The sequence below is a fragment of the Eulemur rufifrons genome, chromosome 21 (assembly GCF_041146395.1).
Source record: "Eulemur rufifrons isolate Redbay chromosome 21, OSU_ERuf_1, whole genome shotgun sequence".
Classification (NCBI taxonomy): domain Eukaryota; kingdom Metazoa; phylum Chordata; class Mammalia; order Primates; family Lemuridae; genus Eulemur; species Eulemur rufifrons.
This window is the reverse complement of record NC_091003.1, coordinates 11,581,592-11,606,268: the sequence shown is the minus strand read 5'-3', so window position 1 is coordinate 11,606,268 and position 24,677 is coordinate 11,581,592. Positions and strand designations below refer to the sequence as shown.

The 24,677-nt window shown below is 48.2% G+C and overlaps 1 protein-coding gene across 1 annotated transcript in view; it reads left to right on the top strand.

Annotated features, from left to right (window-relative positions):
• KSR2 (kinase suppressor of ras 2) overlaps positions 1-24,677 on the top strand; it is a 343,956-nt gene that overhangs the window by 61,818 nt on the left and 257,461 nt on the right. The window contains exons 2-3 of the mRNA XM_069497272.1: positions 10,707-10,847; positions 14,442-14,592. Coding sequence (XP_069353373.1) covers positions 10,707-10,847; positions 14,442-14,592 — 292 coding nt within the window. The remainder of the gene's footprint in view (positions 1-10,706; positions 10,848-14,441; positions 14,593-24,677) is intronic.

Below are 24,677 nucleotides of genomic sequence, written 5' to 3'. Positions count from 1 at the left end.
GGGAGGGAATTTAGGTGGACTGGCTTTGACCTGCTAAAACCGTCCCTGGGACAAAGGTGTGCGTTATTATTTACTTACTTTTCATGTAGGGCTCCCTTGTTTCAAAAAGGTTGGGAATGGTTCCAACGGCGACACAGGTTAAGTTTGCCTGAATTCTTATTTCGTCCCCTGACTTCTAGTCCCCATTCCAGGATTGTTGGTCCTTCCCTCTCCGGAGTCAAGACTCATTCATTCAGGCCAATCACCCAATAGGCACTGCAGTGTTTACGGCTGATAGAAACCATCTCTAATAGGGCTGGCAGCAAAGCTGCACGCATTGGTTCTGAAACTTTTACCTGAACTATCTGGGGACCTTTTTGAGAAGAGAAGAGAAGTACCTGTCCCCAGGAGTATCTGATTCTGTAGCCTCGGGTTGGGGCAGAAGCAGGGGCTTAGCACGAGTATTTTTAACAAGCCCTCCAGGTAATGCTGCTGCAAGCTCAAGTTTGACAACTTTGAAGTGTGGTTTGGAATTAAGGAAGGGGACAGGCTTGGGAACAGCCCCCCTCCCTGTTTTCTTTATCCACGTGACCTTAGGCAAGTTACACTGTTACTCAATGCCTCCTTTTCTCGTCTCCAAAATGGGAATAATATGGTTCTTAGCCCTTAGGGTATGTATGACAATTAGACAATGGTAACAAGGCATTTAGCACAGTGCCTTGCACATAGGGCTCAGTACAACTTAGCTATGATTATGAATATATTATTGAACAATGATTTATTAATAATAGCATTATTATGAACATAAAGCAGTTGGCAGAGAGCTAGCCTATAAAGAGTATCAACAAATGTCAGTTTTATTATCATAAATATCTAATATAGGTTGAGCATCCCTAATCTGAAAATTCCAAATCTGAAATGCTCCACAATCTGAAACTTCTGAGCCACCAACGTTATGCCACAAGTGGAAAATTCTGCACATAAGTACTTAACACAAACTTGGTTTCCTACATAAAGTTATTTAAAAAATTTTTATATCCAATAAAAAGTTACACATCTCCCCAATTTGATGGAAAGTTTGAATGGTTATTTCTAGCCTTTTGGGTTAAATTCTATAAAATCTTAAAAAAGCCTCCAACAACCCCCCTCAACCCAATTGTATAAAATTACCTTCAGGCTATGTGTATAAGGTATGTATGAAACATCAATGAATTTTTGTGTTTAGACTTGGGTCCCATCTCTAAGATATCTTAGGATGACTATGCAAATATTCCAAAATCCAAAAAAAGTCTGAAACCCGAAACACTTCTGATCCCAAGCATTTCGGATAAAGGATACTCAACCCACATAGGCTGTATAATATAAATATATAAATATTGTTATATTTCAAATTATATTATGTATTGTTTGTGAATTATCTATATCTATGACTACATATTATATGGTATAACTATAACACGATGTATTGTTATAGCATAAATGTTAAAATTATAAAAATAAGTATGTAGGGAAGTTACTACTGGGCCTGACTTCTAGTAAGTGCTCATTAAATACATGGACTCTTTTTACTATTGTTTGTAATGTGCATTAGCAGTAATAACGTAAGGACAAAGAAGAGCCACCAGCAGCCCTGAGGCTTTAACCCAAAGCAGCGGGAGGGGGACTGCCCCAGACTAGCGGGTCCCTCTGCTTGGCCCAGGGGATCCTGTTCTCACTGGGGTCCGGAGCTGAGGAGAGGAGGGAAGACCATTCTCCCAGGCCTCCCTGGGCGGGGAATTTGCCTGCGGATGCGCATCGGCTGGTTACTTGAGACGTTCTCCAGTCAAATAATTCTCTCCCCTGTCAGCTGGGCCCGGCAAGCGCCAGGGCTGTTATGACAATGGTCGCCCTGGCAACCGCGGGAAGGCGCGGGGCCGCCGGCTGCCACCGCAGCGATGTCATTAGCCTGGCGGGGTCTGATAACCCGAGAGCCTTGGCCACGCGGCCCAGGGACCCGGGGTGTGGGGTGTATTGTCCGAGGCCCGGCACCCGTCCCCAGGATGCTGGTTTACTGACAGACTGAGGGCACGTAGGGGGCGCCGACTGTTTGCCCGGCACGGATCCGAGCGCCGGGGGAGAGACACGCAAAGCCCCTGCTCTCTGGCGCTGACATCCCGCCGGGTGTGGGGCGGGGAGGCGTAACCATGGAAACCAGTAAACAGGGTGATCGGTGAGGTAGCAAAGTGCCGCCAAGGGGAAAAGCTGGCCGTGACGGTGACAGGGAGGGGTGATCGGGAACAGGAGGTGACACCTGAAGGATGGGAAAGGGCCGTGGGTGCCTCAGGTTGTGAGGAGAGATGTCCGAGCGGCGGGAAAAGCGAGTGGGCAGCCCGGACCTTGCGGATTCGGGACTTCGGGCTCTTGGCTGCCAGCTCGCGCCCGTTACGGAGAAGGCAGCCATGTGGGGTGCTGAGAGGCCGCCTCTTTGTCCCCGTGACCTTAAGGCCAGCCGTGCCTCAGTTTCCCCAGGTGCTAAAGAGGGCGAGAGGTGCGTCGCTGTGAGGTTTACACCAGAGATGATTTTTGTGGAGGGGCCCTGTCCGTAGATCCTCGGTGTGTGTCGCCTTCCCGTCCAGCTTTCACGGACCCCACCTTAGTTTTAAAACACAGCACCCGAGGGGGGACGACGTGGGGCTCTGGCCAGCCGAGCCCCGGCCACTCGCCCGTAGTCTCTGGGTTTTACCCACATTCTGAGGGAAAAGGGCCCCGTTTCCCATTAGGGATTTCAGACACGATTATTTTTAGCTCTGTCACATGTCTTGACTTTAAAATTTTTGTTGTTGTTGTTGTTGTTGTTGATGCTGCTAAATTTACCGTCATGCTAATACAGAGTACAGTAAAAAGGCACCGAGGAGAGTCACAGAGCCGGGCCTGAGAAAATTTTCCATCCGCCGTGGAAGGTGCCAGGCTGCCCCCTGGTGTGGACATGGAAAATGACACCTCTGCTTCCCGCCTCGGCCGGGTTGCTGCGACCTGGGTCCTTCTCACCTCCCGCCCTGGGGACCTCATTTTGCAATCGAGTGGGACAGAGTCAGACGGACTCCGCTTGGATGTGCCATGTCTGCGTCTCTTTATGTGAAGATGGAAACTTTGGACTTTGTTTTTTTTTTTTTTTTGGTGCAGTTCAGGTCTGCATGGATTTGAATTGAGGGCGACCTAAAAACCCATGAGGCCGCCTGGCAGGATGAGGCCACACAAAGGCCCTTTTCTAATTGTGCTTTGCAACCTTTGATGGTCCGTTTCAGCAGAGAATTGTGAAGAAGGCACAGGACTGGGAATTAGAGGTCCTGAATTCAAATACTGACTTCAATGTTTTTATTTTTATTTATTTATTTATTTTTTTTGAGACAGAGTCTTGCTCTGTTGCCCGGGCTAGAGTGCCATGGCATCAGCCTAGCTCACAGCAACCTCAAACTCCTGGGCTCAAGCAATCCTCCTGCCTCAGCCTCCCTAGTAGCTGGGACTACAGGCATGCACCACCATGCCCGGCTAATTTTTTCTATATAGATTTTTAGCTGTCCATATAATTTCTTTCTATTTTTTTAGTAGAGACGGGGGTCTCGCTTTTGCTCAGGCTAGTCTCGAACTCCTGACTTCGAGCGATCCACCCGCCTTGGCCTCCCAGAGTGCTAGGATTACAGGCCTGAGCTACCGCATTGGGCCCTGACTTCGATGCTTTTTATCAGTGCGATTTGGGAGCAATTCCAACATCTCCCGAACCTGTTTCCCCAATAATAACACTCACTTCAGCACTGTCATGATACTCAGAGAAGGATCCATTCTGGAAAATAATTTGTTTAGCGACGTCGGTGGGTGAAGGTCAATACCTGAAGTTCGCTGAGTGGGGAGATCATCCCTTCACACGCCTTCGCTGGTGACGGATCACCCTTCTCTTTCCTGACAACTTTGCAGCCACTACTTTTTGTAAAATACAATAAAAATGATTTACTAGAAAAACGAAATGGGAAAAAAAAAACCCAAACAAAATCCAATGCTCATTTTGAGAAAATTAGATTCAACAGATGTTAGATGACTCTGTCAAATAGCTACGAAAGTGTCTGAATGCTGTCACTTGATGTCTGTACTTATCTGTACAGACACCTGGCACCTGCCTTGAGGCCCCACTTGGGGTGGCCCCGCCTTAAAGGCAGGGTGGTGTGCAATTGATTTCTGTATCCTTGGCTCTCTGTATTTAGAAAGCACCTAAAAAAAATCTTTAAGTGAATGAATGAGAGGCCTTGCTTCTCTTGGAATAAATAGAGAACTCCCGTCATTGTCATCCTGAGATAATGGAATGTTGTTTTGTAAGAGGCTGTTCTCTTAATTTGGTCTTCTGATGCCCGCACTGAACCTTGGCTGCCCTTCTGTTCTGGCTGCTACCATGTGGCCTCGTGATTTATGTGCACATCTGTCTTCCCCACCCCACTGGGAGCCCTGCAGGCCTGGGCTGGTGCTGACTGCTCTAGAAGCTGCCCAGTAAGCGAGCCTGTTGCCCAGATGAGCACACGGCCCTTGAGGGCTGCTGCTTGCTCAGGGTGCTGCACCCAGCTTCTAGAACAGGGCTCCTGCCTGATTTTTATTGCCCGAGGACCCAGATATGTAGGATCGTAGGATCGTCTGAGAAACAAACTGCTTTCATTACATAATAATGCAGACACCGGATGGATGTTTCTCATGCTTGCCGATCCTCAGCATCATTGGGGTGCTTGTTGTTTTCAGAGATTCCTGAACCTTCTGCACATCCACTGAATCAGAGTTTCTAAGGGAGGGGCCTGGGGGGTTTGATGTGTATAGACATCTTCAGATAATTCTTATGATCAGGAAATTGGGGAAGGACAGAAATAATGTAAAATGATCTAGTACCTTAGGAGACCTACTGGTTCTATGGCCCTCAGTTTTCTCATCTGTAAAATGGGCATCTTACTGAGGCGGTTGTGAAGATTCAATGAAATAATGTATATTAAGCGCTTAGCAGAATGCCTGGTGCATGTGTATATATACATATATATGGTTAGAACTTATTTAATGAGATGGCTGACATTTAGGATGACCCGTGTGTCTTCATTGTTGGCAAGTGTCTGATTTTCATGAGATTCGTAACTGATTATCATATAGGTAATTCAAGTTTATAGAAAAATTACAAGATACGGAAGCACAAAAATAAGCAAACAAATCTCCCCGGTAATAACCCAAAGATGCAGTTGCTCACATTTGGAGAAGTTCCTTCTGGCCTGTGTGTGTGTGTGTGTGTGTGTGTTTGCGCCTATATGTAAACACATACACACATGCATTTTATGTTCAGAAAATGTAACTCCATGTTTACTGCTAGAAACCAAAGCTCCAAAGCTTTGGGTTCAACCTTGAATTTATCAGGAGGGAGGGAGGGTACCTGCCTCTTCTTTTCCTGGCCCCTTCCGCTCATTCCTGAACCGCAAAAGATGACGCCCCCTGGGGCTTTGGTGACCTTACCCTGGGGTGTGTTTATTTGATGGTTGATTTCGCTGTACCGGGTACTTCCTTTCCCATTTTCTAATCATTTTGTAACACACCTGCTGACTCTTTGCCTTTCTCTTCTACTTTCCCTGGGAAAATACAACGAATAAATAAAGACTTAGTGGTACTGGGGGAAAAAAAACGGGTATATACTATACCTGTTGTGTTGGCTGCTATGTTGTTTCCCGTGGCGTGATGTTGTTCTTTGTGAGTCAGTAAATTTGAGTTTGTTAGACTTGGGTTCAAACCCCCAATTCATCCACTTAGTCGCTTGATGATCTTGGGCAAGTCATTGGGCCTTTCTGGGCCTCGATGTTCTCCTTTGTAAAATGGGGACAGTCATTGGACCTATATCACAGTGTCATTGTGAAGATTCAATAAAATAATTCATAAAAAGTGCTCATGGCAGCATTTGGCTCAGAACAAATCGCTGTTCACTGGCAGCCACAACGATTGTGAGACCTCGGCCTCGGGGAACCGGTGGGCAGGGCTTCCGAGTCCCCATGTGGGAAGTCCTGCTCTAACTGCCCAGTCCAGCTTCACATTCTGGGCAGTTTTCTGGGTTTTTGTGTGCTCAGACCAACACAGTCTTGTCCCAAAGGTCCCCAAAGGATTATTGTTCCCCTTTGCCTCAAGGGGTGGGCTAGAACCCAAGGCCACCCTCCCCACCTGGCTTCTTCACTCCACCTGCTTCCTAAACCCACTCCCCTCATTTCTGCTGCATCATAGTGAGGACAGCCTTTGGTTCTAGCTCCCGGGCAGGTACAGGATTCCAGGCTCTGGGTGACCCTGGAAACACTTCCCCCGAATCCACGGACTCCTTCAACAATAAGACATGGGTGCGTGGGACGTGTCTTCTGCACAGACAGCATCTCATGTGAGACCTCAGCAGGCCTGTGAGGAAAGGTGATATATGCACCCATTTTACAGATGAGAAAGTGGAGGCTCAGAGAGCTGAAGTGACTTGCCCAAACCTCAGAGCTGGAATTCGAAAACTCACCTCTCCCACAATACCTGGAAGCCTTCTTAAGATGCATAACGCCCCTTCTCCCTGCCTTGAGGGATCCAGGCCCAACTTTTGGGTTTTCAGTTCATTGGGAAGAAGCCATGAACAAGTAACTCATAGTGCAAGGTCCTGGTACAGAGAGGGAGGTTTGGACTCAAACCTTGGCTCCCCCGACCCCTTAAGTACCTCTGTGGACCTGGGCATATGATTTAACCTGCCGAAGCCTCAGTTTTACCTTCACAGAATGAGCTCAAAACACCAGCCTCACAGCCAGCCAGGTTGCACGGATTAAAAATGAACCGACACATTCTAAGTACTTGGCCCCCAGCGCCAGGCACGCTGTAAGCGTTTAGTAAATGGTGGCTGCCGTGATGGCTGCTGTTGCTCAAAATGCTTTATCGCGGTTGACAAAGGTGCCCCCAGCAGACATCACAGAACTGCTCGCCTCGTGGGCTTTTGACCAGGTATCAAAGGAATCCCTCATGCAGAAGATTAAAAAGAATCAGGCAGATCTGCGTGAGCTAACGTGGTCAGACCCTCCAGGCTCACCACTAAGTGAAGAGCCAACTGCGCAAAGTGCGCGGTGCTTCACACAATATATGCGAGAAAAAAAATCCCAGTAAAACTGCACTGGTATCGCTTGCCGTAAGTGGAAAGCAATCACGAAAATAAATACAACGAACACAAAAGTGCCGTGCAATTGGGCTTCCTATTGTCTGAGTCCTGTTCTCGGTTATAAAGAGATTAGCGAGTGTTAGAGGGTTGTTGAAGACATAGTGTCACTGAACAGAGACTGTGTCCTTGCTGTAGTCGGATGGCTGGAGGGAGACTTGGACGGGGAAGAATGTGCTTAGTATGTGATACAATGTTATTTAATGCCACGCTGGGCGCCACCTCGAGTCATCAGTGATGCTGCAGGTGGAAACATTGCTATTTCAGAGTGCAAGTTTGAGCAGGCTAGTGCCGTGCAATGGGTCCTGCCATTCAGCTTCTGGTCTTAGCCTGGTTTTTCTTATTCTGTGGCTTTCAATACACTGAGTGCTTTTGTAAAGGTCTGAGACAGGACATCACCGGCTTCCCGACTGACATTGCACCCTCTGTTTCTTTCTTTAAGAAGTAGATACAGCATGTCATTATTTTTTGAGAGAGACCAGATCCTTGTTTCTTGTGCAGTATTTGAAATGCAACATGGGTATACACAGGTATAGAACAATAAACAGCAAAACCTCATTTATTCAGAAGAAAAGGCTGAGGAAAAGCACTTAGCAAAAAGCCCGATTTGGTGTGCCGAGCAGCGCTGAAGCACTTGTCACGGATAAGTGCACAGGTGTGGTGGGCTGTCCACGTCCTAATCCCCCAAAGTTGTGAATCTGTGACCTTACCCGGCAGAAGGGGCTTTGCGGATGCGATTAAGTGAGGGACTGTGAGGTGGGGAGATTATCCAGGACTATGTGGGTGGGCCCAGTGTCATCACGAAAGTCCTTAGCAGGAAACTGATTCTTGCCTAGAGTCTCCAGAAGGAACCAGCCCTGGTTCTTTTCCTGAGTTCCGATACTTCATTTTTAAGATTTTCTAATTCTGATATAAGTTGTTTTTTCAGCTCTCGTATCTTTTTTTTTCTTTCTTTCTTTTTTTTTTTTTTAGAGATAAGGTCTCGCTGTTTTGCCCAGGCTGGAGTGCAGTGGTGTGACCACAGCTCACTGCAGCCTCGAACTCCTGGCCTCAAGTGATCCTCCTGCCTGGGCCTTCCAAAGTGCTGGGACTGCAGGCGTGAGCCATGATGCCCGGCCTGATCTCATATCATTTTCTTAATGTCCTTTACAGAGTTTTGAAATCATCAGGAGAGTAGTACCTTGATGTTACCCCAGCAAGATTGATTTCAGACTTTTGCTCTCCAGCACTGCCAGCTGATAACTGCGAGTTGTTTTAAGCCACTTTAGCATGTTGTCATTTGTTACAGCAGCCACAGGAAACCAGCACACCAGGGATGCCAGGGTTCTCTCGAGGAGGGAGGACCAGAAACCCTTTAACTTCCCGGTGACTCAGGAGGCGTTAGCCGCAGAAACCCAGCTTGCTCCAGCTTAAGCAAAAGAAGAGAATTTATCGGGGCACGTGGCAGCAGGGGCCCGGGATGTCAGGGGCTCATTCGTGTGTGTGCTCAGGAACGTGCCTCCACGTCTCGGCTCTGATTTCTTCCAAATGGCCTTTGGGCTCCGGCAGGCTCCCAGATGGCAGCAGGGTCGATGGCCCAGGCAGCTCCTGGCTCCTGTGACACCCCCTGGCAGCCCCGTAGGAAACGAGGGCGGTGTCCTGAGTGCTTGGAAGAGGAGGTCCCTGGAGGGTTCTCAGGTTTATTATCCGGCAGTTCTGGAGATTCAAAGTCCCAAATTGGCCTCCCTGGGCTAAAGTCTCAGTGGTCCCGCTGGGTCCTTTAATTGTCCTTGACTCCGATGTGACCGTGTGGCTGAGCCTGGGTCATATGTCCACTGTGCAGCCGGGATCCGGGGGGAGGTGGTGATGGGAGCAGCCTCACCTGAGCCATAGGGACTGAAAATCACAGAAGGGAGGTCCCCGAAAGAAAGCTGAAATGTGTTTTTGCAGAAAAACCAGAAATGGAGACCAGGAGGCGGAGGCAGGAGACACCCACTGCAGTCGTCCCGGCTCCGCCTTCTGTGACCCTAGGATTTCAAGACTATGTTTTTTTTTAATTTTTAATTATTATGGGTACATAATAGTTGTATATCTTTCTAGGGTACACGTGGTGTTTTGCTACGGGCATACAATGTGAATTAATCAAATCAGGGTAACTGGAGTGTCCATCGCCCCAGGCATTTATCATTTCTTTGTGTTAGGAACATTCCAATTCCACTCTTTTAGCTGTTTTAAAGTGTGCCCTAACTGATTGTTGATCACAGTCACTCTGCGGTGCTGTCAAATATTGTTCATTGTATCGGACTATCTGACTATATTTCTGCACCCATTAACCATCCCTCCTTTGTCCCCTCCTCCCTGCGACCCTTCCCACCCCCTGGGAACTGTCATTCTACTCTGTGCAAGACTGTGTTTTTGCTAAATGTTAGTTGACTGTGCTTTGAAATGCCACAGACATCTACATACCTGAAGATTTTTAATTTGTTTCATTTCATTATCTTTATTAAATATATTTTAAATGACAAAGATGGAATATACGTCTGTAACTGTTGAAACAATGCCAAAAAGGTATATAAAGAAGCACTCAGCCATTTTTCTACGCTACCCACCTCTGTAGTCTGTCTGTCTCACGGTAGAAGGCTTAGTTCTTCCATGTGTTTTTCTCTGCTTGGGCACACAAGTATAAGCTTGCTTTTGTTAATGTCGTTAGTTTTTACCAAACTAGAAATGAACATCTTTCACTTTCCTTTCTCATGTCACAACATCCCTCCAGAAAGCACGAGTTCAGGTCCCTCTCACTTTAAAAATATTTTTTGAATACTGGCATATGACTTACATTCAAATGACACAAAAGGGTCAAAATAAAATATTTCTACCACCTCTCCTCCCTCTTCTCTTCCCTAGAGTATTGGGAATCCTTCCAGAAAGAGTCTCTGCATTTACAAAGATACATGGAAACATTTTCCCTATGAATGGGAGAGTATTTATTTTTTATTAATCAATGTATCTTGGAGACAGTCCTGTAACACTACATAGTGTGCTTTGTCGTTTTATTTTGTGGCTGCATAGAGTTCCTTGTGTGGCTTCAGTGTCATTTATGTACTGAGTTTACTACCCATGGGCCTTCAGGGCGTTTGCAATCTTTTGTTGTTGCAAATAGAACTGGTAAGGAAATAGCCTTGTCCAAAGTCATTTTGCATAGGACGGGGGTGTCAGATGAGTTTCTAGAGGAGGAGTTGTCAGGGTGAAAGGATGTGTGCAATTGAAATGTCAGTGGATGCAACCAAAAGGCCGTCCACTGAAGAGGTGCCAGTGCGTGTCCCCGCCCCAGCAAGGTGTTGGAGTCACACTGTCCCACCCTCTTCCCCAACACCACGGGGAGCTGGGTGGAAAACTGGATCTCACTGTGGTTGAACCAACGTCTTTAAAATATGGAGCTGTCTGTGGTCTGGCTGGGGGATTAGTAGGGGACTCCCACCTTTCCTCCTTGTGATGGTGGCTCTGAGACGTGTCCTCTGTCCCTTCTGTGTCTCCACAGAGCAAGCTGGTGAAGTACTTCAGCCGGCAGCTGTCCTGCAAAAAGAAGGTGGCCCTCCAGGAGCGCAATGCCGAGCTGGACGGCTTCCCCCAGCTACGACACTGGTTCCGGATCGTCGATGTGCGCAAGGAAGTCCTGGAGGTGACCTGGGGTGCCCTGTACCCTCTGTCCCTTGCTGGCCAGGAGCTGTCCCCTTGGCCGCTCCTTGGGCAGCGGGTTTTTGGCTACGCCCAACACAGTCCCTGGCACACAGTAGGCTCTCCATACATATGTGCTGCATGAAGTCACGTGGGATCTCTGATGCCGTCCCAGCGGGGTCATTGAGAGTGTGATTCTAGACTCAGTGAGATTCTTTTTCAGCTGTGCCTCTTGTTAATGAAGTTACCTTGGCCAAATCACTCTACCTCTTAGACCAGTGCTGTCTGATGGAACTTTCTGCTATGGTAGAAATATTTCATGTCTGTGCAGTCTCATGTAGCCACTGTGACTAGTACATGTGATTGAGGAACTGAATTTTTAATTGCATTTAATGTTAGTGAATGTGGCCAATGGCTGCCATATTGGACAGCACGTTCTTAGAGCCTGAGCCTTCTCGTCTGTTAAATGGGGATAATGACTACCCCTCTTCTTAAGTAGTTGGTGTGATAAAAAGAGATGATTTTTATAAAATGTTCAGCGCATAGTCTGGCACTGAATAGCACTCAGTAACTGTCAGCCAATTATTGCTCTCGTTGTTGCCAATGTTGAAAACTATCGAAGTAACAGGTTTTTCCGGTGGCAAAACCAAGCCAGAGCACCCCACGTCTTGGGTCCACCCTCAATAATTGGACCCCATCCTTAAGACCTCAAGGATAGTGAGATCTCCTTACCTTCAGTAACACACTGAGATCCTGTCCCTAATAAAAGCAGCTCACATGATTGGATCTTCTGTGCCAGGCATTGTGCTAAGGGCTTTACATGAAGGATCTAACGGTTGAGACCATTCAGACCCCTCACGATGACCTTTCCCCTAGGTATGACTATTGTTCCCATTGTACAGCGCAGGAAACTGAGGCTCAGAGATGAAGTAACTTGTCTAGCTAGTGAGTACCTGGGGCTAGTGGGAAACCCAACTCGGCTGGACTCCAGAGCCTTAGGTTGGAACCACTGTGCTCCCAGCCTCGTTCTCCTATTGCTGGGGCCTCCCGGAGCTGGGCAGAAGACGAGGTGCCCCCCTGCCTGTGGGACCAAGACCCCTTTCTCTGGGTGCTCCCTGCTTCCTTCTCAAAGAGGCCTTCTGTCTTTTTCAGACCTTGTCCGCAAGGACAAGAACCTCGCTGACCCCACCAGATCTAACAACCCTGAACCAGATGCAGCACCCCCCTTCCTCCGTGCCCCCCACCCCACCCCGCAATGCACAGCGGACCATGCACGATTCCACATTCCCTTATTCCATTCCCAGGGTGGCCAGAGAGCCAAGGTGGGGTTTCTTGCGAAGATCCTTACAATGGAAGGTCCCGTGTAAGTGCAGACAGTATTTGATTTGTACAGCCCTGTGTGCTTTTCAGAGGTTTTGGGATCATTTATTTTAACAAGTGCCACTTGTGGGGCAAATAAGACAGAAGCAATCCTTCCAGACCGGGGGGTTGAAAACTGGTGGCCCCGAAGCCAGATCTGATTTGCAGACATGGTCTTTGTTTGGCTGATATGATGCTCAAAAATGTATTTCAAGTCAATATTTAAAAATGGAAAGAGTTTGCCTAAAAACAACAGACCTCTTGTTTTGCTGGAAAAATCAGGATTGCTGGCCATGATGAACGGGATCCGTTGCCCTTCACCGCTTTGCTCATTTGCACTTACCTGGCCTGCAGGTACCTGAGTTTGGGCTCCTACCTTAGTCCGTGAGAATTCTGAGTCCAAAGCCGCCAGCCAGGGCGTGGGGGCCGAGCTGGGCTTCCAGCTCTCCGCCTGCAGTTCAGGCGCGTGTCCACCAGAGGGCGCCCTTCTGGGAGGACCCGAAATGTGGAGAAAGCTCCCAAGTGAAGTAGCTGGATTCAAACCCTGGCTCCACCACTGACCTTGCTGTGTGTCCCAAGGCAAGTGGTCTAACCTCTCTGAGTTTTAGTATCCTACTCTGTATATGGTGATGATAAAAGTGCCTACTTTATGTGGTCTTTGTGCCATTAAAAGAAAATCCATGAAAAGGACTTAAAATAGTGCTTCATCCATTTCAGCTGTTGGTTTTACTTCATTGAACAGCTCTGCATCTGCTCTTTGGACCAGGTTTGTTGAGGCTTTCTCCGTTTTCAGTGTCACAAATGTGTTGTTTTATGATTTTTTGGGGTGATATTAAACTGCAGTGCACATTGAAATGTATATATTTGTAACTCATACGTGTATATGTAATACACATAGATATTTGTAAATGCACAAGTGAATCCTGCAGCAAAGAGGAGAATCCTTTTATATTGCGAATCGTCCCCTTAGACGTGATTCGCTCTGCACCTTCCGGCCCTGATTAATCACCTTTCCCTATTTGAGGAAGCCTCTAAGTGACTCCATTATTGTTCTCTCTCTGCCCCTGCCCTGAGTTGGAAAGGTATTGATTTGGCTTCAGCTTTTTCCCTGCAGCTTTTGTTTTGTTTTGTTTTGTTTTTTGTTTTTGTTTTGGCGGGGTAGAAATTTTGTGCTGATACGGTATTCCTCTTTCTGGCTGTCAGTTTAATGTGGGAAGCTGTATTTTGTTGTAATACACAAACATGGCCACAAGAGGGCAGATGTATTCCACAATAGTGCCCTAGTATCACCGTCTGTAGATATTGCAAACCCTTATTTAAATAATATAATAATAATAGTATATATAAAAAATGGATACCATTAAGTACTATAAACAGACTCTTACATACATTTGTAGATATACTTATAGATGCATAAATATAGCAGTTTGACACATTTCGAGGTGTATCTATATTGTGGTGTCTAAGGAGACCCTGTTTTGGAGACAGGGAATGGTTGCTGGTGGCAGTGAAGGGCCACCTGCCCAACACATTAGTAGCTTGGAGTCCTTCCCTTTCTGTTCCCAGCCCGTCTCTCCAGAGGTGTCCCTTTCCTCACCCCACGGTATACCCCAGCGTTACCACTTTGCTTTGGGATGCAAAGCCGTGTCCCACGGGGCTCAGTCCCAAATCTAGTTTCATTTCCAGCACTGAGCCAGCCATAGACCTTCAGCCCCTTTCCCCTTAGGGTTTCTAAAGACCAATATGAGCCCTGGACCCTGTGGCCGGAGAAGAGAGGAGGCAGATAGTGGAGAAGAGCCGTCAGCGGACTGGCATGGTGCAGTTTGCTTGCTCTGAGTTCACGCTGGGGTTTTGGACGAGTCACTGCAGTCCAAGCAGAGTAGGAGTCATCTTTAAAAAACTGGGGCTTTTTTAGGAGTTCTGAAGCTGGGCGAGGAGACAGACCTCATGCTGACTCCATAAACCATAGCAGTTAGTTAGCCCTGAGCATCAGGGCTACCTTGCCAAGTATGCATACTTAGGATACCCATTTTATAAGTGGGTAAAGTGAGGCTCTGAGAGGCTAAGTGACTTGTCCGAGGTTATCTGGCTACTGGGTGGCGAATCTGAGATTAAAACCCAGGCCTGTCTGCCCCCAGATTTCCTGTACCTCCCCCCAGGCACCACTGGAGGGCAGTGTGGAGGCTCAGGCGTTGTTCCTGCCCGGCAGTTTACAATCCTCCTCTGTCCCCTCGCCTAGGAAATCTCCCCGGGCCAGCTGAGTCTGGAGGACCTCCTGGAGATGACGGACGAGCAGGTGTGTGAGACGGTGGAGAAGTACGGGGCCAATCGGGAGGAGTGTGCCCGCCTCAACGCCTCCCTCTCCTGCCTCAGGAACGTCCACACGTCAGGTGAGCAGAGGAGACTCGTCAGTGTTCCTGCGACCGCCACTGCAGGCCAGGACGAGACAGTCAACCCTGGATGGCAAATCTGGCTCATGAGCAGGGGCGGGAAAGATGGGCCTGGCATTTCCAGACTTGAAAGCATTGGACGGGTGTAGGAGACCAAAATCGTTTTTCCGTTAGACATTCTCAAGTGCCTTTGGTATTCCGGCTCAAGGTCTAGATTCTTATTATTCTTTACATAAATCATATGCATTCATCGTAACACACAGTAGAACATAGATTAAAAAATAAAATAAACACCCTAAGCCCCTTCCCCGAGGGACCCACTATTGTCATTTGATACACATTTTTTTTCCCATTTTTTGAAAAAATAGAATTAGCCATACATATTATTTTGAAACTTGTTTTTTTTTTTTTCTTCCACCTAACAAAATTACCTCTGTGACTTGTTTTTATCAGTTTGGGATCCAATTACGTGGTCATCTCTCCTGGATCTTTGCAATTCATTGCTCGTTTGACAAATGGACACTTGTTTGCCTTTGGTAGCAGAACATCAGATAGCATCCTCTTGAGGCTTCCTGCCTCTCTCTCTCGTCTCGTGATTTTTCCACATTTTCCGGGGCTTTTCAGTCCCGAGGGATCCGCGGTGCAAACAGCAGCCACAGAAAAGGGGTGTTGGCCGACAGCGCTGTTGTTTCACTTCCCGCCACAAGGTGTCACTGTTGACCGTCGGCCGAGAGCACAGTCTGGTCGGTACCCCAGCTTGATTCAGCACGCAACATTTAGCAAGCATTTACTGAGCGACTATTATTTATTTGCCTGCAGGGCTGAGGATGCAGCAGTGTTCAAAACAGAACATATTTGAAACAGATCATTGGCCTAGATCCCCTGTGTATGCCCTTTTGGTATTTTCCCTTGCTAGCACGTCCTGAATCTGGGCTACAGTCAACATCAAAAGAGCCCATGAGTGGTCCCTTCCCCTCGACTTCCCTTCCCCTTTTGTCCTTCTGGTGAATTCTTGCTCATTCTCAAGCCCACCCCCAAATCCAGTGCTCAGTGAAGCCTTCCTGGGCCTGCAGAGGGAGCCGACCACTGGCCCTTGGCCACCAGGACCCCATGTATATCCAGGGGCCCATGAAGTCTACCCTGCTGAGCCCCTCAGCATCTCCCTGGCCTCATCTCTCTCTGATCTTGCCTTTGCTCATTTTATTTCAGCCACATTGGTCTTCTTGATTTCCCTTTAACATCACAAGCACGTTCCCGCCATAAGGACTCTGTCCTTTGTTGAATGAATGAATGAATTCTTCTATCACCAACTGACCCTACTTTAGAGTGCTTGTCAGTTTCCTTGTCACACTTCCTCACCTGATTGTGGCCTTCCTGCTGGCAGGCTCAGTATGTTGGTATTCAGGTTCACTATGTTGGCATTCAGGCTCAGTATGTTGGCATTCAGGCTCAGTATGTTGGTATTTAGGCTCAGTATGTTGGTATTCAGGCTCAGTATGTTGATATTCAGGCTCAGTATGCTGGCATTCAGGCTCAGTGTGTTGATAGTCAGGCTCAGTATGCTGGCATTCAGGCTCAGTGTGTTGATATTCAGGCTCAGTATGTTGGCATTCAGGCTCAGTATGTTCGTATTCAGGTTCACTATGTTGGCATTCAGGCTCAGTATGCGCTATTCCCAGTACCTTGCCCAGGTTATATTTGTTGCAGGAAATGCCGGGAAGCTGCATGATGTGCTTGCTACTGATTTCCACCAGGGGGCACCAGTGAGCCATCCTCAAAAGATCCATCCTGTTTTAAATTCTCTCCTTCCTTCAAAAATAATTAGTTCTTTGAAGCTTATAACCATCTTGTGAGCCGGACGGTTTCCCTTCACCCTAACTAAAAATGTTATTCCAGACTAAGGAATAAACTAGTGTCTTTTCCACCAGACTCTTACTTCTTGAAGGTCATATCAAATTCATTTTGGTATCCCCAGCTCGTAACCCAGACCTGGAGTTTCCTACAGGGATGAAATCAGATATTTTAAATTCTAGCTTGTTGTGAAGACGTAATGGATGTTTGTTAAATGGCTGAAGGAGCACAAGTTGTGTTGAGAAACTCACATGGAGGTCAAGTATATGGAGGCAAGATTGCTTTGTGCTTGGCCAAGAATATGTGATATCTCTCTCTCTCTCTCTCTCTCTTTCTCTCTCTCTCTCTTAGAGGATGGGGCAGCTTTATTTTAGAGATGTTAATGCTACCTTAGTTTTCTCCTTGGATTTTGTGGAGATCCTTTGGGCACTGGATATCTTTATTTTCCAGTGCCCAAAGGGTCCCAAAGGTAGAAAATCTCAACTCTTTTTTCTCTTTTCACAGCTTGTTAGATCAGTCTTAGCTTGAAACCAAAGAATACTCATTCATTCATTCAACAAGCTCAAGGGATCTAAAACCAGAATATCTTAACTTCTCCTTGTCCTATCAGCTGTGGCCTGTAACCAAAACAGCATTTGTTTACTCATTCAACAAAATGTGTTGAATGCTTACTCTTTGCTAGTTACTGTTCTGATCTCTGGAAATGCCTGCTTAGATGTGTGTCCCTGTGGAGTTTACATTCTGGTTGGGGGAGACAGACAGGAGGTTGTTATCTCAATAAACATGTGCATTGTATGGTGTAGAATAAAGGCTGTGGATAAAAGAAAAAGTGGAGCAGGCTAAGGGGGCTCGGTAGTGTACTCTAGGAGTGGGTGCAGGTTGTCGTATTAAATAGGGTGGTCAGGGAAGGCTCCATCCTCTTTCTGCTTTCTCCTTCTTGGTCCTCAACCATTTTCTAAGAGCATGGAATCTGGAGTCACAGAAACTTGGGTTCAAATTCAAGCTCTTCCACCTATTAGCTGTGTGCTGTGGATAAGGCATTTCATGATTCTGGGGTTAGTTTCCTGAGCAGTGGGATGGGCTTGCTGAGCATTTAAACCCCATTGGTTTTTGGGAGGATTACATGAGATGAGGCAGGCAAATAACAAGGCCTGGCTTGAATTAGATACATAATAATTCTTAATATTATCTTATTGTTATCATTATTGTCATCACCACCATGACCACTACCACCATCACCATCACCACCATCACCAACACCACCATCGCCATCACCTCCATCACCACCACCATCACCAACACCACCATCACCAACACCACCATCACCATCACCACCACCACCACCATCACCATCACCATCACCACCACCATCACCAACACCACCATCACCATCACCACCACCACCACCACCACCATCACCACCACCATCACCATCACCAACACCACCATCACCATCACCACCATCACCACCACCATCACCACCACCATCACCATCACCAACACCACCATCACCATCACCACCATCACCACCACCATCACCATCACCAACACCACCATCACCACCATCACCATCACCACCACCATCACCATCACCATCACCAACACCACCACCACCACCACCAACACCACCACCACCACCACCGCCATCACCACCACCACCATCACCACCATCACCACCATGACCACCATCACCACCATCACTACCATCACCACCATCACCACCACCACCATCACCACCACCATCACCATCACCACCATCACCACCACCACCATCACCACCACCATCACCATCACCACCATCACCACCATCACCACCACCACCATCACCACCATCACCACCATCACCACCACCACCACCACCACCATCACCACCACCATCACCATCACCACCATCACCACCATCACCATCACCACCATCACCACCATCACCACCATCACCAGCGGCCTCCAGCTCTTCTCTGTCCCCAGCTTACTTTTTTTCACCTTCTCCCCTCCTCCTCTTCTCTTTTTCTCTCCAAGGGCCCCTGGGGTTCACCTTTTCTAATTCAGCCTTCTAGTTCTGTTTCTCTTTGTTTCCCTTCCCTTTGAGCCACTATCTCTCTCAACATTGTTGCTTCTCTATAGCCTTGATTATTCTCTAGAGGTGGCCCACCATTCCACAGCCAATCAATCAATTATTCAATAAAACAGAACCTCAAACACTTATCCCACGGCACACAGCCCGGTTTCCCCCACGGTCACTACGGAGCTGGGGTCCTCGGGTGAAATTGATTTGGCTGTGGGAAAAGCATGTCCTCATTTGCCCCCAACTTTTCCTCCAGCCCAAGACTGGAGACCCTGGGGTCTGAGGACAGCAGGTCCCTTCCTGGACTACCCTCTTCTGGAACACAGTTGTCTTACAGCCGAGAGCCTGGTGGGGACATGGCTCCCCCATCAGAGTGCTGTTGTCCTGACCTTCTTTCTCTTTTCCTCTGTTCTTTCTTTCCCTCTCCTCTTCTTTTTGGCCTTTTGATGTTTTTCAGCCTAATAATATGTGTCCATTTGTATCTTCCCTTTCTCAAAGAAAAACCCAAGGTCAAGGTAATGGAAGATCTATCTTGCTTTCCTCCCTCCCTTCCTACTTTTCTTCCCTCCCTACCATACATATCTATCAGGCTCTCACTCTGCATCTGGCGCTGTGCTGGGTCCCAGGGCTCCGGGACTTACTCAGGGCTTCAGGGTTGAGTTGAGACCCAAAGGGAAAGCGGGAGGAGGAGGGGGGATTCTCCTGGTGACTGAGAGTGATGGGGGCACATGGAAGTACCTTGTGGCAGGAAGGAGGGTGGAGCATCCCAGGCACAGAGAGACCAATGTGGCTGCCCTCTGGGGATGTTGGGGAGGGCAGTGGGAGCTGGAGTCAGACAGATGGGCAGTGCCAGCCCCCCACGGTGGGCCATGGCAAGGAGCTTACACTGCAGGGTTTTAAATTTTTATTCTTATTTATAGTAGAGACAGGGTCTTGCTATGTTGTCCAGGTTGGTCTTCAACTCCTGGCTTCAAGAGATCCTTCCTCCTTGGACTCCCAAAGTGCTGGGAATAGATGTGTGAGCCACCATGCCTGGCTCACTGCAGGGTTTGAGCAGAAGGTGCCTGGATCTCTTGTCCAGTTTTCAAACAAGCACTCTAGCTGCAGAGTAGGTGGGTGGCTTAGAGCAGGCGAGAGATGCTGGGAAGTCCTCCCAGAGGCTCAGGGCGCCATGCAGGGGGGCAGGCAGAAGCCAGGGTGCAGCACCCTGCGCCCCAGCAGCCTCCCACCATATAGTCTTCCCTTCTCCAGCTTCTCCTCCTGAGCATCAAGGGAGAAAACTGGCGGCCAGGAGGAAAACAGGATGCAAAGTGGCCCCAAAATAGGACAGCCTCAGATGCTCTCTGGCTTCTTCCCAGTTTGGGCTTTGAATGAAGCCCCCCAGAACGCCGCCTTCCACCATATAGTCTTCCTTTGAGCAGGAACAAAAAGTAGGAGCCGGTCTTGATTGCCCTATTGTTCTACTTGCTTCTAACTTGGGCAAGGCTGGGCGGGCAGAGGAAGAGACACCCCTCCCGAAGCCTGCAGGGTCTTGCGCGTCCCAGCATCGGTGCCTTTCCTCACCCTGTACCTGCTGCAGCTGGGGTCTCAGGAATCCCTCACACGTCGGCGGCACCACATTAGGACTCTTGCTTGCAAGTGACAGAAACCCCGTGAACATGCACTTATGCAAAAATGGCTCATTCTTTCACTCTAGAAACACTGCCAGAACTTTCTATGTGTCATGGCGTGGGGCTAGGGTCACAGTGGTGGGAAAGGCTGACCAGCTGCCTGCTCTCGTGGGCCTGTGTCCTATCCCCAAGCTGCCCAGTATGGCAGCCACTAGACGCATGTGGCGAGTGAAACTTACATTCATTAGAATTAAGTAAAAGTTAAAATTCCCTTTTTAATTTGCAGTAGCCATATTTCAAGTGATGCATTGCTGCTCATGGCTAGCAGCTACCATATGGGAACAGCACAGTTGTAGAATATTCCATCATCACAGAACATTCCATGGGACAGTGCTGCTCTAGAATATGTTGGAGGAAACAAAAAATAAGACAAATATCAAGTGTTGATGGATTTTATACAGAGAACTAAAATGGAGGGAATTGATGACTAGGTAGCTAACTTTGATGGGGCAATCTGAGTGGTCTAGTCAGGGTTCAACCAGAGAAGCAGAACTAGTAGGACGGATATATTACGAGATTTATTGCAAGGAATTGGCTTATGTAGTGGTGGGGGCTGGCTGGGCAAGTCCAGAATCTGTAGGGCAGGGTGCCAGGAAGAGCTGGACCTCTTGGGCATGAGCTGAAGCTATTGTTCGGGGGTGGAATCTGTTTTTCTTCAGGGAAGCCTGAGTTCTGTTCTGCAGGCATTTCACTGGGGGAATCAGCCCACACAGATTATCACGGCTAATTGACCTTATGTAAAGTCAGCTGATTATAGACTTTAATTGCACCTATAAAATACCTTCGCAGAGATGCCTAGATTAGTGTTTGATTCAACAACTGGGGGCTGCAGCTTAGCTAAGTTGACACATAAAACTGACAGCGAGGCTCTCTGGGAAGTAACATTTAAGCTGAGACTTGAATTTCAAGAAAGTACCAGACATGAGACAATTGGGGGAAGGGCATTTTGAGTAGAGAAAACAGGTCACACAAGTCTCTAAAGCACTTTTAAGAAGCAGAAGGAAGATCCACGTGGCTGAACCATGGTGAGTGTTCTCGTGATCCATTGCTGCATAACAAACCACTCCAAAACTCAGTGGCTTAAAACAACTGCTGTGTTATCTCTCATGACTCCCTGGTTGACTGGGCTCAGCTGGGTGGTTCTTCTGTTCCCTGTGTTGTTACCTTGAGTGGCAGTCATCTGGGACTTGACTGGGCTGGCATCCAAGATGACATATGTGCATGATGGCAGTGGGCACTAGCTATTAGATGGGAGTTCAACCAGCGTTGTCCACTGGGGTGCCCACATGTTGCCTTCTGTGTGGCCTGGGCTTCTCACAACACGTGTGAGTGTTCCAAGAGGGAGGAAATGGAAGCTGCTAGTCCTGGAACAGGTACGAAATCACTTCTGCCGGTGACTGTCTCAGTGAGGGGCCAATCAGGGAAGCAGAACCGCTGTGAGTATCACGGGAAAAAAGAACTTATTAGAAGTTAGACCTTACACAAATGTAGAAGGACTTGGGGAAGTCCAAGTTCAAAGGGGGAAGCCGAAGAGTCAGAGAAAGGTCTCACCCTGCCCTGACATGGGTAAGCCAGGCTGTGTTGTCAGTGACCTCTGGCAGCCAGCATGCCCAGCTGTTGGAGGGGCCCATGAAGTGGGACTGGTGTAGACGCCCATGGAAGGTAATTGGCTCTTTGTGGCCATTGCCTCTGCGAGTTTGCCATGAAGTGTCTGCAGGTGGACCTGAGGTCACTGTTGACTGTTGTCAAGGGCCCACATCAGGAAGTAGAGTTGGCCATGAAGGGAGAAGATGCAGGATAAACATGTCACCCTTCAGAGCATGACAGCTACGTCACTTCTGCCTCCCAAATCCTGTACAACTTCGCTTTTGGCCAACTCTAACCTGCAACCACACAGAGAAGGGGATCTGGAAAGGTAGGTGCCAGCAAAACCAAGTGGACAACGGGCCAGTCCAGGTGGAAGGGAGGTGGCACCAGGGACAATGACAGGGGCCGGCTTTCGAGATGCCTCTTGGCCAGGGCAGGAAGCTTGGGTTTCCTCCACGTAGACTGGGAAGCCGGTGGGGGGTTTTTAGACAGGAAAGGACTTGACTGGATTCCACTTAAATTGTTTTAGGCAAAACTAAATCTGTTGGTCAATTTTCCTTCCTCCCTCTCCTGCCTTCATCCCTTGGGGTTGGCCTCAACATTCCCTATCTATTTAACTCTACCTTGCTCTCCTCATCTGTGAAATGGGGGTGCTAATAGCATCTTCCCCATAGAGTCACTGGGAGGAAAAATATGAGTTCATTTAAACACTTGCCTGGCAAATTGGGTGCTCAATCCATACTGAGCTACGATTTTTATTGTTTTATAAGTCTGCTTCCCTCCCTCCTCTCTGCTTTCCGGGCTGAATTTGAACCAAGGCGTTCTTCCCACAAAGCCTCTGGCTGCTCCCTGGGGGGCAGGGCACTTTCCTCCCAGCTTCTGTCTTACAGCAGAGCCCCTGGTGGGCAACCTGGTGGGGGAGGCGCTCATCTGCCCTTCCCCATCCTGCCCACTTTCCCTTTCTTGCAGGCTGCCTTTGACCCCTCTCTGTCTCTCGCCCACCTGCTGCTTCATGAGGTCAGCAGCCTCGGCTTCTGTGGAAACCCCCAGTGGGAACAAAGAGAGCCTGGCTCCCCAGCTGTCATCTCTGACCAGTGCTGTAGTCACTTCCTCTTTTTATTTCTGGCACCCAGGAGGTGCTAAGCAGAGGAACGGGGCACAGAATTGACACTGAACTCGTACCGTGTGGTCGGCAGGGGCTCGACTCTTTGAGGATTGTGAGTTCCATGTGCATGGAACTAGACGAGCTGAGTCAGACCCAGACTGTCACATCTTGGCATAAGATCCCAAGTCCCTCCCCGAGGCTGCTGATCAGTCCCTGTCTGCTCCTGTTCTCACTAGCTCATCACACCCTGCTACCCCGACTGTCTTTCTCTTCCTTACAAAGCCTGCCTCAGGGCCTTTGCACGGCTCATTCTTTCAGCCTGGAATATGCCACCCCAATCGTCCCCAAGCTGCTTCCTTGTCATTTGGTCTCAGCTCGAATGCCACCTTTTCAGAAAGCTCCACCCGCATCCCGGCCACTCTCTGTCCCATCACAGCCTCTCTCACGTCTCGAATATTTTGTTTATGTATTTGTTTCCCTCCCCATTCTCACTAGAAGGGTAGTTCTCAAACCCGAACATGCGTCAGAATCCGCCAGAGGGCGCCACCCCCAGATTCCTGTTTCAGCTACTCCAGGGCAGTGTCTGGGAATCTGCATTTGTAACGAGATCCCAGGCCATGTGGGTGCTGCCGGCTTAGGGACAGCACTTTGAGAATGACTGCGCTGGAATTGTTCCAGGGTCGGGGTTGAAGAGTAAAAAGTTGTCACGGAGTGAGTGGGTGAATGACAATGGTCTGCGATAATAGCAGCGGCAAATATTGATTGAGTTCTGCCCAGGCCAAGTCCGACGCTGGGTAATTGACATGATGCATTGGCTCATTTAATATTCTCAGCAGCCTCATGAAGTCCATCGGATGCTGATTTCTATTTCCTGGCAGGACAACTGAGGCTCAGAGAGATACAGTCCTTGCCTGGGGTCACACAGCCCCTATGTATGGGGGTTTGATCCCAGGTCAATCGGACTCTTGTTAAGCCAGAGCTCCCCAAATGAGAATATCACGCACGTGTAGAGCACCTTCAGTTTCAGGAAGCAGATGATGCCGGTGATCTCATGCTGGCCTCACAGCTCTATGGTGGGGAGCAGGGAAGGCGGAAATGTTCATTTCACAGATGGGCAAACTCCAGGCGCAGTTGACTCTCTCTCTCTGCCCTTCCCAGCCCCGGTCCTGAGAGAGGACAGGAGGCTTCGTTGGGTCCTTGAGTGTGTTAGAAACTTGCAGTGAATGTGCCAGGGGAGGAGGCAGAAAGGGCAAAGAGGATGGAAAAAATGTGATTATTTGGAACAAAATTATTTTCGCCTTCCCCTGAAATGTTCCAGTGTGACCGCAGCATTGCTGGAAACTCAGAGTTGGTTCCAGTGCTTTATAGATGTGATTTTCACTCAGGTGGCCTTTTCTTTGGTTAATTATTTCACTGATTACTGACTTACAGTCTTGTCTGAGAAGTACCCAAGGTATTGTTTGGGGAAGAGGAAAAAAAAAAAAAAAGCACTGGATCGACCCTAATTTGCATCCACATTTGCATGTTACTTAGTATTTTTAAAATGGATGCATAGGAAAAAAATCTAGGAGGAAATACACTCGGCTATTTAGCATAGTTGTTCTTTGATTAGAGGTGACTCTTTTTTCTCTTTTGCTTGTCTGCATTTGCTCTTGTTCTGGGCAACAAATAAGTAGTTGTGTATCTTAAGCGAGAAAGTCGGAAGGAAAAATAATCCTCCTCGAACTCAATTTGTTTACTTTGAGGTGTATTGTGATACTTGTCCTCTCTGCTGCTGGTGCCTGGCGGGGCAGGATGCTCAGACCCC